We start from the raw sequence: 13,151 nt of genomic DNA, 5'->3' as shown, positions 1-13,151 counted from the left end.
CTCTTTCTAATGGAGTCAGATAGTTCTCATGGAGTCCTTTCATTTTTTTTAACTCTTAGTTCTCTCTCTTCCTCCTGAGTCATTGCTAGGTTTCTATCTTCAAGCTTGGTAATCCTTTCTTCTATCTGGTCTGCTCTCTTTCCAATGCCCTCTAATGCATTCCTTATCTCATTTATTGAGTTCTTCAGCTCCAGAATTTCTGATTAGTTTCTTTTTATAGTTTCAGTCTCTTTGGTAAAGTACTCCTTTTGTTCATTAGTTTTCTTCCTGAGTTCATTGAACTGCCTTTATGAGTTCTCTTGTATTTCATTGAGCTTCAAAACTGCAATCTTAAATTCTCTGTCATTTATATCACAGTCTTCCATGACTTTGAGATTGGTTTCTGGAAACTTTTCATTTTCTTTCTGTGCTCCCTGTTACCTTGGTTGTTCATGGTATTTGATGGATTGTTTTTCTGCCTGCAGACAAAGTAGTCTGATTGAGGTATTGAGCTCTTTTCTTGTTTAAATACTGTTTTGCTCTCAACAATTCAGAGGTTGATATGTAGGGCCCTTTTTTTGTTTTCCAGTGTATGGTATTATAGTGCAAGTTGTTGTTTTCTCTTACCTATTTGCACCTCTGGGATTGCAGTGGAGCAGCAGCACTTTGATTAAGGAAAATGCTGCATATCCAGTGGGATGGGGGGGTGTCCCCGCTGTACCAGCTCACCATGCTTATGGAGTACTACCACTGTGGTGGGGGTATGTGGTAGTTAGTGGAGAACTAGTTTTTTGAGCTCCCAGCACTATCTCCTATTTACTAATGGTTGCTGGCCCCACTGTGTTTCGGAGGTGTCTCCACTGCCTCTACGAAGCTCTGCCAGGATGGGTGGGGGAGGGGAGGCAAGTTGATGATTTTGCAGCCCTGCTGTACTGTTTAAGGCAGCTCAGTTTTCTCTATTTGGCTCTGTCAGGGTTGGTGGCGCTATGGAGGCAAGTTCCAGATCCTTCTGCTCCACCCCCTTTCTAGTAATGGCTGTCAGTAGAGCTGTGTTGTTTTAAGTTTCCCAGTGACCTCTACTTGGGTCTGCTGCAATGGGGAGGGGAAAAGGGAGATGCCTTTCCTTGGGGGACCACTGCTTCTGCCCCGCTTACGCTACAGGCCATAATGTGAGTGCTGCAGCCTGATTTCTCCACTGCTACTGCACTCACTGGGGCCTCAGTTGGTGCCGAGCTGCATCTATGGCAACTGTCCCTGTTCTTCCCTGTTCTGTTTCCCCTACTCATTCCAAGCCACCCACCTTCAGATGTTCCAATGCATGGATCTTTTGGGCATGTGTGTGTGTTGTGCAGGGGGTCCTCTGTTGAGTTATAGTTGTAAATTTAAGGAACTTGTACATTTCAGGAGAGGAACAAAGGAGACTTCTCACTCTGCCATGATGCTTACATCACTTTCATAGTTTGACTTTTAAGTTTATTTGTTAAACAATATATCAGGCCACAAAATAGGCAATGACATTTGGGATGCTTATATTTTAAAATGGGTTTGGTTTAGAAAAAAGGAAGAACTCTGCAAATCAATAAGTAAAAGATAAACACAAATGGCAAAAAGTTAAAATTGTTATAAGGTTAAATCTAAATGTCTAACAAAAATATGAAAAATGTTTAACCTCATAATTAATCAGTGAAAGGAAAATTAAAACCTGAAATTATTAGACACCATAAGACTGGCAAAAAAAGGGAAAAGTCTATGGAATAATAGGCAAAAAGGTATGGAAAGTTGAACCTCAGATAGTCCTAGTAGAATATATACTCAATAAGAGATGAATTTGGTGATATTTAATAAACCTCAGTGTAATTTCACTTCTGATAACATACTTTTGGGGTTGTCTGCTAGAAGTGTGACGGTTAGATGCCATAGGATGTTCAGTCTAGAAAACCCTTTCCTGGGATCTAGGGGTTGCAGAAGAAACTTTACTAGGCTGGGGTTTGGGGGTATAGGAGTCCAGTGAGCTGTTCTGAAAGGGCCTATCTTAAAAATAAAAAATGATAAGGTGTATATAGCTTGTTTACTGCTTATTGCCAATTCAAACATGGTGTTCCTTTGATGGATGGGTTGGTTAAAAGCCCATTTGTTCAGCAAATACCTCCACTGCATACAGTTTATACAGCACGCTTTTCTCACATTACTCCAACAGCCCTGCACTTACAGTGAGTCTGTATGTATAAGATGATAAAGTACACGATGGAACAAGGAGTCCTGCCAAAGATGAGAAACTGGGGAAATTCCACAATCTAGGAATACTGCCTTTAAAGGAAAAACCTCTTTTCATTTGACTTCTATTTTGACACACTTGGTCTGGAGAATTCCATAGGAATTTTATTATTATTATTATTATTATTATTATTATTATTATTATTATCATCATTATTTTACTTATAGTGGCAGCTAGTTTTTAAGGTCACAAATTTCCTGAGTTTAAATTCAGACGCTGCTACTTACTGACTATATAATCTTGGATCAGTTGTATAACGTGTCTCTGCCTCAGTTTTCTTCCTCAGCAAATGGGAATAATAACAATATTTATCTCAATGGCTGTGTGATCAAGTGAGTTATATCTGTAAAATACTGTAGTAGGATGAATCATGGCTCCCTAAGATATCTGGTCATAATCCCTGGAACCTGTAAATGTGACCTTATATGGTAAAAAGCATCTTTGCAGATGGGATTAAGCTAAGAATCTTGATATGGGGAGATTATCCAGGTGGACTCTAAATGCAATCACATGTATCCATATAAAAGGGAGGCAGAGGGAGATATGACCACAGACAGACATAGGAGAAGGTGATGCATAGATGGAGGCAGAGGTTGGAATGATGTGATCACAAAGCAAAGAATGCCAGCAGCCACCAGAAGCTGGAAGAGGCAAGGAACAGATTCTCCTCTGGAGTTTCTAGAGGGAGTGTGGCTCCACTGACATTTTAATTTGGGCCCAATGATACTGATTTCAGACTTCTGGCCTCTAGGACTGGGAGAGAATAACCTTTGGTTGTTTTAAGTTGCCTAGTTTGTGGCAATTTGTTAAAGAAGGCACAGGAAATGAATACACATACTTAGATCATGTTTGTAACATGCTAAGCATTATAAAACGTGTTTATTAATATGCAAAGAAAATAGCCAGAAGTTTACACTCTGAAATACTGTGACCTAGGCAGCTCAAGGATCACTAACTGTATTTTCAGGGAATTAGTTTGTGTCTGAGTACAGAAGGGGGTTCCAGACAGAAGCGTATACTGAGAAGGGAAGTGAATAGAACATGCCATTTGTCAGTCCACTTTCCACCAGCTCAACTTTTAATCATATGCAACAAGGGAGAAGGGACCCCTGTAGCCTCAGAGGGAGGCAGTGGCCATATTCCAAAGCCTCTTCTTTTTGCTTAAACAAGAGGATGTCTTATTTATAGTCCAGGCAGCAAAATCACCTGAAAGGGTATGTGAGGTATTTGTGAAAGCCTTGAAAGCAGTGGTTCTAAACAGTATCTGGAGCTAAAATTTGCTTCCCAAAGTAGATGCTGACATCAAAGTGATATTAATTCCCCCCAAATGATAAGAAACTCATGTAAGAGAAGGTGGTCTACTACAGTGACTACGAACTTTTGGAGTCAGGTAAACATGTCCCTTACTGAGTCCCTGCTCTGCAGGGACAAGTTACATGAGCCCAAGCCCCATTTCACCTCTTGGGGCATGTTTTCTTGGTAAACTGTAGGGACTTTGGGGAAAGGGAGAGAGAAAACATTGCCTCATTGGATTATTGTATGAATTAAATTAAGTAATACACATAAAGTGCGTATTCTTTGACCTGGTGAGCAATAAATATTCAATACAGAGAGTCCAGAAAAAGTGAGGCTGAAATACAAATTCATTAAAAAACATGGAGGATTAACTAGGTAATTGGTTTAAATAAAGCTCAGGGAAAGTAAAAAAATTTGTGCACATAAAGTCCCATTAGGTTTTTTTGGTTTGTTTTAGCTCCAAATATTTTTTCTTTACTCTCTAAAGCTGAAAAATTCAGTAGCACAATGTTTGGGGGTATCATGTTAGGATTGGAAAGGTTGTTCCTAAAAAGCAATAGGAGATAGTCCAATTTTTTAATAAATTTAAATTGGGGAAATATCCTGCCTACCAAAGTAGATGCTGGCATCAGAGTAGTATTAATTATAGAAATCTTCTTTTTGCCAAGTTTTAAGCTCCAGAGAGGAGGTTATGAGAAATCACTTAAACTTGTCACAGCTAAATTTTAAAATTTAATGGAGATGAAAGAACTGACAATATCAAGTAGCCACAGAGGCCACACAGACATGTATTACCTGAGTGGAGAAAGCACAAGGTCTCCCTGTCTGCTTCACTCGCAATGCTCACGTGTTGAAAAACATCCCAAGATTGCGAGTTAAGTAATGGAGTGGGAGCTGGGATAATTGCCACCTGCTGCCTTCACTAAGCAAAGTCCAAGATGGAAAGCTGAATTTGGCTAACTTTGTGATAGTTTATAGCTCTTCTTCTTCTTTTTCTCCTCCTCCTCCTCCCCCTCTTTCTTCTTTTTTCCCCCCCACTAGAAGCCATTACTTCCTCCTTCCCTAGTACCTATTTTAAGTCTAAGGGTGGCCCACTTCTGGCCAATGACATTCCCGGAGAAGTTTGCTCAAGGGTTTCTGGAAAGATATATTCTTCTTCAATAATGGCAAAGGAAGCTAAGAAATGTCTCTCCCTTGTGCTGTCCTTGCTTCCAGCCACTGAATACAGTTGTGTGATGCTTGGAACTGCAGCATCTATCATGGGACAGTGAAAGGAAGAGTAAGAGAATCAGAGAGACACAGACCTGAAACTATGACATGGTTGAGCTGCTGCCCCCATTGCAGCCACCACCCTCCTCAGGACTTCTAGTTACATGCAAATGTAAACTATTTGCCAAGTATTCTGTTTCTTGCAAGTAAAAGTATTTGTAACTGATAAACAATATATACAAGTAAATTTAGATTGTCAATAATTTAGGTTCTGCGACCTTGGAGCACACTAAGATGTTAAAGACAGTTGGCCCTCTGTATCCACATTCTATGAATTCAACCAACTGTGGATCAAAAATATGCGAAAAATGTTACCTTGTTGCTGGCATGTACTATGTAGTTAGGCTTACGGTGGTTGAATCTGTACTGAACATGTACAGACTTTTTTCTTGTCATTATTCCCTAAATAATACAGTATAACAATTATTTACATAGCATTTACATTGTATTAGGTATTATAAGTAATCTAGGGATGATTTAAAGTATACTGAAGCATGTGCTGTAGGTTATATGTAAATATTATGCCATTTTATATAAGGGCCTTGAGCATCTGTGGATTTCGGTATCCACAGGGGTCCTGAAAGCAATCCCTGTGGGTACTGAGGGATGACTGTATGTCACATCTTTGGGGAGAGGGTGGGAACTGACTTCAAGTTACTCAACAGAGAAGAAAAAGAATGGTAAGGAAAAAGATAAATCAAATTTAATTGTTCACTGATTTGTTCAAGTATTTATGACTTTGTATTATTTGACAGGTACTGTGCTACTGGGAATACTTTGATGAGAGGTAGACAAGGTCTCTGCCTTCATGCAGTGTAGATACTTCATAAATAATCTTATTAAAAAGATGAATACCAAATGGCTGGATAAATTTTGGAGACAGTGGGAATTTGGGGTTTAGGAAAGAGTTTACAATTTTGCTTTTTTTCCTTTCCACTCCAGAAGTTCCTTTAATTGAAAAATGAACCAGACCCAGCACTGGACAAAAACTTGCTGATGTAAATTCTGAAACACAAAATATAATAAATTATATCTTTCTATCTTCAAAAGATGGTCATGGCAAGGTGAATGTATTGAAGTAGAATATGGCTCTGAAGGTATGTTCTTTGAAAAGAAAAGAATTAAAAACAGCATTAGGAATACTATACCAGGCCAAAATTATGACTGGTTTTAATATAGTAACATATATCTAAATTATACCAAGAATTAAGGGTAGTAGACATTTAAGAATAGTATGCACAGTTATGTACAATAAAAAAGAAGATATAATTAGACAACTCCCTTATTTTCTTATTCCAAAATTATTAACCTGCCTGTATGTTTACCTGAATTATCTGCCTTTCATTCTCAATAGAACAAATGTCCTTGATCCTCCAAGAAGCCGAAACCCCCTTGTGTTCTGGATTCCATCCTTTTCAAGGACCATTATCCTTCAAATATCTTCTTTCCCACTGGACCATAAATCTGTCCCTTTCTTCTGGTTTATTCTCACCAGTGCAGAACAATAATCTAATGTTTCTAGCATTTTCTATCATTAAAGAAATCCTTTTAAACCTCTATCCCTCTTAATCTAAAGAAATGATTGACTCGGGCTGGCCAAGTGGCTCAGTTGGTTAAGAGCTCACTCAAGAGTGTGAGCTCTGAGCAACAGCGGTTTGATTCCTGGCCTGAGCTGAGCTGCCAACAGGTGGCAGGATGGCTCAGCTTAAAAAAACAAAAAAGAAATGATTGACTCTTTTCTCACTACTAAGTTTCTCTTTGATCTCACTAAAACCAGGCTTTTATCCCCTATATTCCACTGGAACTGCCCGTGTCAGCGTCATCAAGAGCCTTCATGTCACCATATTCTCCATGCTCATTCTCATTACAGTTGATCCCCCAGCAGTGTTGGACATGGTTGGTCATTCTTTCTTTCTGTGAGGTTGAACTATATGAAATTTCTGGTTTTGTAGGTCTAAAGTGAGTTAGGCAATTGTGTTTGGCTCAATGTAAAACGAATACTTTTTAGTTAACTTTCATGATTCCAGTGTCCAGGGTTTTTTCCCTATCTCAGTATCTATTTCTTATCAATCTACCTTCACCACCTTTGCTTAACCTTAACTCCCTGTCATAGGCCCTATTTTCTACTCTAGCTATCATCTCCCTCCAGGTGATCTCATCTACCCCCATGGTTTAAATATCTTCTTTGTGCTAATGTCTCATATAGTGAGCTTCCTCTCCAATGAGATCCAGACACTAATGGGCAACTACCTACTCACCACCTACTTTTGATACCTAATAAGTATCTCGAACTTAACATGGTCAGAATAAATTTCTTGGCTTTAACACCTAACATGTTAAACTCCTAGTCTTCATCTCAGTAACAGCACTGTGGCATTGCCAGATATTCAAGCAGAGAAGCTAGGATTCTAGGATTTCTGCCTTTTCATCTCTCACATCCAGTCTATAGACAGTTCCCTTGCTTATATCTCCAAAACAATAGCATATTTATCCTCTTGTTTCTATTCACAGAACCAACAGCCTGGAGCAAGTTTCCTCAGCTTTGGCACTAGTGACATTTTGGGCCGAACCATTTTTCACTGTGGGGAACTGCCCTGTGCATTGCTGGGTGCTTGGCACCATCCTTGGACTCTACCTGTTAGGTGCCAGTAGCATCCCAGTTCCCAAATGTGACAACCAAAAATGTCTCCAGGCATTGCCAAATATGCCTGGGGCCGAATCACCCTGACTGAGAACCCCTGTCTCAGAGCCATCTGCCACCAAGTCTTACCTGGGTGACTATAAGAACCAACCAAGCCGGTCTTCCTTGCTCCTACTTTTGACCTCCTGCATGCAGTTTTCCTAGTACGATGAGTTTTTTAAAATCATAAATCAGTTCATGTCGTTTCCCTGGTTAAAACATTTTACTTGGAACAAAACCGAATTCTTTACGTAGTTACAGCCATTGCTCCCAATACCTCTAATCTCACACGATTCACTACGTTCCAGCCACACCATTCCTCAGACATACTGGGCTTGTTACACTTGCAGAGCCCTTGCACTTGTTCTTCCTTCATCTGGGATACTTTTTCTGATCCCTCAGATCACAGCCTAAATGTTTCCTTCTAAGAAAGTAGATCATAGACAATTTATTTAAAATATCCTGCATCCTACCACTCCCAGGTTATGCTGTATGACATCTTCTTAGCCTTTTCACTAATCTCATTCATTTATTTCTTTGCATGTTTATTGTCTACATACTCCCAGGAGACTGTAAGCTCCATAAGAGCAAGGAATCCTATAGCAGCATTATCTTTCTTGTTCATTACACAATCCTTACTGTAGATATTAATTGATTGAATGAATAGATGAAAAATTCAAACAACTCAACTTTATATTAATGTGAATTTGAATAATATTATGGGTGTTGGTCACAGCCAGATGTGCCAGCAATCAACTGTAAGATCTTCAGTGATGTTATAATAAAATAATAATAAATCCTAGCAAAAATTTTCTGCTAGATGTCTCTATTAGATGACCTCTGGGTCTAAAATTTATCTGGTAGCTTTTCAAATAATTTGACTGTATCATATTCCATCTATGTATAAAATTAACATCTTGACACCCTTCCTTTCCTTGACAGAAAACTATCAGAATTCCCCATGGAGAAAGATGTAAAAGGTGTTTGGATACTTGACTTTCTTTGCTTTCCTTATCAAAAAGTTTCCAGAAAACACAAATGAAGTCAGAAAATCTTGTTGGTGCCTGCTAAGAAATCCAGTGATCCTTTCATAATAGCTATCTTAGGATAAATTACAATGTAAATAAAGTATTCACCTAAAAATATCACCTTTGACTGAATACCTTTGATTTTTCAATATAGTAAGCTTGAGGTATATTCAGTGTAACAATGCTTCACCAAATATTGTAGAGAGCCTACTATGTGCCAGGAAGTGTTCTAGGGGTTGTGATACAACAGGAAACAGGAAGCAAGTCTCTGTTCTCACAATATATGCATATACAAATTGCAAAAAGTGTTAAGAAAGAGAAGAAAAATGAAGCAGGAAAGGGGTATAGGCTGTGATCACAGCAAGTGATCTGTTTTATATAAGATATAAGGGTGGACCTCTTTGATTTGAGGCCCATCTTTGAACACAGACCTAAATTACATGAGGAAGCAAAAACTCATAGACTCTTGTAAAACTCAGATGGTATGGCCACCTGGGAGGAGGGTAGTTTTCAGGGAGAAGGTATAACAAGAACAAAAGGATGAGGCATGACAAAGGGTCATTGGGGCTGGAGTAGAGAGAGCGGGTGGCAGAAATTAAGATCAGAGAAATAAGACATTTGATTGTACTTTTTAAACGATTTTAAGATAAAAATTTATATACAGTAAAATGCACAGATCCTAAGTATGCAAATAAATTAGAGAACATTTCCATCACCCCAGAAAATCCAGCGACCCTTTCCAATCGTTCCAATCTTCCCATAGGCAACCAACTGTTGTTCTGATTTCTATCACCAGAGATTAGTTTTAGCTGTTTTTGAACTTCATTTGAATGGCATCACACAATATGCACTCTTATGTGTCTAGATTCATGCTTTTCTTTTTAGATTCATCGATGTTGTTATATGTATCAGATATTCATTCTTTTTTACTTCTGTGTAATACTCCATGTATGAATATATCACCATCTGCTTATCAAATCTCATTTCCTGGCTGCCATGAATATTTGCGTATAAGTCTTTTGATGTACATATGTTTTAACGTCTCTTACATCAATACTTAGGATTGAGATTTTGAGGTTAAAGGACTGGTGCACGCATAGCTATGCATGTAAAAAGCTGCCATATCAATTTCTCCAAAATGGTTTATCATTTTACACACCCACTGCAATGTATAAAAGTTCTATTCAAGGGCTGACCGAGTGGTGCACTGGTTAAGAGCTGGCTTGGGATGCCAGAGGGCCCCAGTTCGGATCCCACATGGGGACCAGTGACACTGCCCTCTACAGCTAAGATGCTGAACAACAGCTCAAGTTGGAGCTGGGCTGCGTGAGTTGCCGGCGATGGCATAGGCTGCAACCCCTACTGCAGTGGGTTGCCATGGGCTACCATGTGCAGCCAGCAGCCAGCGTGAGCATACAGCAGCGTCCAGAAGCCGGCGACTGATCTGCCTCGCCCGGGAAGAGCGCAATGATGGTGCCAACCTTGGCCAGTGAAGCAACATCCTCCACAAATAGACTGAAGAACAAAACGACAGCAACTTGTCTGTTCCCTTTCCCCCAATTCCCCAGCGCTGTTCCCATCCCCCCAATTCCCCAATAAAAATCTTTAAAAAAAAAAGTTCTATTCAATAGTTCCATATTATTATCAGTCATTGTCTTTTTAATTTTAGCTATTTTAGTGGGTGTAAAGTAGTATTTCTCTTGTTGATTTAATTTGTATTTTCCTGACAACTAGTGATGTTAAGCACTGTATCTGTTCAAGTCTTTTCTCCCATTTTAACTGGGTTGCCTTTTTATGGTTGATTAGTAGGAGTCCTTTATATTGGGTTGTCAGAAAAGTCATGATGCATTTTTGCAATGAAAAACATAGAAAAATACATCATGATTTTTCCAACAACCCCAATATATTCTGGTTGTGTACCTGGTGGTAGTGTCTCTCCTACAGGGGATCATCTTGGGTGAGTGTGACCATGCAGTATGAAAATTGTCACACTTGGTGCTTACTCCCGTATGGACATTTTCATGTATTTATCCCAAATCTCCTTTTTCCTGACTTTCCAATCTTTCTTCTTCCAGGTTCCTGACTGGCTTGCCAAGCCACGTGCCATCTCCTATGGTTCTGTGTATTTTCCAAGCTCAGCTCTGGCAACTTCTCTTTCCATGTGAAATAAATGACCAGGTCACTGCCTAAATCTTTGTGCACTGGATTTCCCCTCATTCCTGTCCTCCAAGGCTTGCACCAACACATCAAGTCAATCCATTTTTAAACCAAGCTCAAACTTTTTATCTCCCATCAACTAATGATAAAGGATCCTCTGTGTGACCTGAGGGAGAGGCAATAGTGGAACAGGAGTGGGTGACGTTGGTGTCTAGGCTAGCTGCTTATGTAGTTCACTTGTTCTGCCCATTCTTGCTTGTTCTTGATCCCATATGCACCACTTCCAACTTTCTGTGGATTTCTTCGGGCCTTCTGACAGAAATCAGCTCAGGTGGGCTGTTCCATGAGCATGGTCACTTGATGTCCTATCAGAATCCTATAAATTTCTCTTGCAGATGGCATGGCTTTGTTCCAAAACTGGTGCTGTCTGCATTGTGACTATTACATTAGGGTTTCCCATAATTCTAATGGCATCTTTTTGTAACACTGGTATTTCCAATACTATAGAATCTGTCAGGTTATATGGTTCAAGAGGCAGGGCTGTTTGTACTGCTACCTGGATCTACTGCAAAACCATTTCAACTACTTTGGCCCCACTCAAAGATGGTAGCATTTTCTGTCACACAGAAGAGTCATAATATTATTCTCAGTAGTGGAATATGCTGTCTCTTTGATCCAAAGAAGTCTCCTCGGCACTGTGCTTCCTTCTTCATGGTGGGAAATGCAAGTGTAAGAAGCAATAATTTGTCCTGTACTTTGAAGGTTATGTCTTAGAATGCCATAGGACACTGGACCCTAAAATTTTACTAATGTGGTGAGCCCTTGAAACTTCTTAGAGGTTTTATCTCCCCTCTGGAATGCCTGTGTCTTACCAAGGCCTTTCACAAATAGTAACTGCTGGCTCATCTTGTCCAATTAGTATGATGTTATCAATATAGTGGACAAGTGTGATGTTCTGCAGGATGTCCAGCCAATTTACGTGTCTTTAGAGTATATCATGATAGAGGGAAAGACCGTTAACATCACTTCGGGGTGAGAATGTAAATGTATTGCTCATGTAAGAGCTGCCCTAGTAGCAGTGTGTTTGGCCCATCTTCAAAAGCTTTGGGGTGGCCGGTTATCTCGGGTGGTTAGAACGCAGGCTCATAACACCAAGGTTGCTGGTTCGATTCCCATGTGGGCCAAGGAGCTGTGCCCTCCACAACTAGAATGAAGGCAACCATTTGACTTGGAGCTGATGGGTCCTGGAAAAACACACTGTTCCCCAATAAAATTTCTTTAAAAAAAAAGACTTAAATAAAAAAATTAAAAAAAGCTTTACCAGGGTGTAAAATCCTGTATGTTGGTAGAGTGTTTCTTAATTGATAAACTTATGTGCCACATCCTTGATCATGCACCCTCATAATCCAATGCCCCACATAATTGCTCAGCTCCTGATGGTACATGCTGGTTAGATTCTGCAATCCCTTTGGGATATAGTCTCTTTCCCTCCTTATCAGGCTCAGTACATCTATGGCCTGGTTTTGCTGTTACTTAGGCCAATGTATGGACCTAGGTACCAAGAGGGAAGATGGGAGGAAAATCCTGGGTGAGTTCACATCTTGCTGAGGAAAAGCCTCTGCACTGTCTTAAAAAAAATGAGGGGATGCTAGTCATTAAAGAATCTGAGGATTCATGGTTTATGGTGTCACCGACCCCATCCCATGTGTCATGGTCCCTTTTCCAACCAGAGCCTTGACCTTGGCATAGATAATGTGCATTGATTAAGAGTGTAACCTTCTTTGAAGTTCTGATGCTCTTAAGTCCTAGTCCTAGTCCTTAGAATTCTCTGTCTTCTCACTGCAGGAACCGAGGGCCTCTCTCAGTGCTACCAAAAAGGCCTTTTTGGCTTTCATACTGAGCTTAAATTTCCAATTATCTTTTTTTTTTTTTTTAGATTTCTTTGTTGGGAAATCGGGGGAAACAGACAAATTGCTGTCCTTTAGTTCTTCAGTCCAGTTGTGGAGGATGTCGCTTCACTGGCCCATGTTGGTATTGTGATCATTGCACTCTTCCCGGCTGAGGCAGATCAGTTGCCAGCCATTGGATGGCCACTCATGGCGGCTCATAGCAGCTCACGCCAGCTCACGGCGGCTGCCGCCCACTCACAGGAGCTTACAGCAGCCCAGTGTAGCCTATGCTGTCGCCAGCGACTCATAGCAGCCCAGCTCCAGGTCGAGCTGTTGTTCACCATCTTAGCGTCACTGGCCCATGTGGGATCCAAACCGGCTGCCCTGGTCCTCAGAGCTTGCACTCCTAAGCCAACTCTTAACCAACGAGCCACTTAGCCAGCCCGCCAATTATCATTTTACTCTCTTCTTCTAGAGCAGTGGTTCTCAACCTTTGGGTTGCAACCCCTTTGGGCGTCAAACGACCCTTTCACAGGGGTCGCCTAAGACCATCGGAAAACAAAAAGATATTTACATTA

At 40.3% G+C, this 13,151-nt stretch overlaps 1 protein-coding gene across 1 annotated transcript in view; it reads left to right on the top strand.

The window, feature by feature from the left end:
• Nucleotides 1-658: 658 nt before the first annotated feature.
• LOC109389746 (isochorismatase domain-containing protein 1-like) overlaps nt 659-13,151 on the top strand; it is a 24,910-nt gene continuing 12,417 nt past the window's right edge. The window contains exon 1 of the mRNA XM_019655549.1: nt 659-740. Coding sequence (XP_019511094.1) covers nt 659-740 — 82 coding nt within the window. The remainder of the gene's footprint in view (nt 741-13,151) is intronic.

This window comes from Hipposideros armiger, unplaced genomic scaffold, assembly GCF_001890085.2.
Source record: "Hipposideros armiger isolate ML-2016 unplaced genomic scaffold, ASM189008v1 scaffold_242, whole genome shotgun sequence".
Lineage (NCBI taxonomy): Eukaryota > Metazoa > Chordata > Mammalia > Chiroptera > Hipposideridae > Hipposideros > Hipposideros armiger.
The sequence above is the reverse complement of the archived record's forward strand: the minus strand, read 5'-3'. Positions and strand labels throughout refer to the sequence as shown.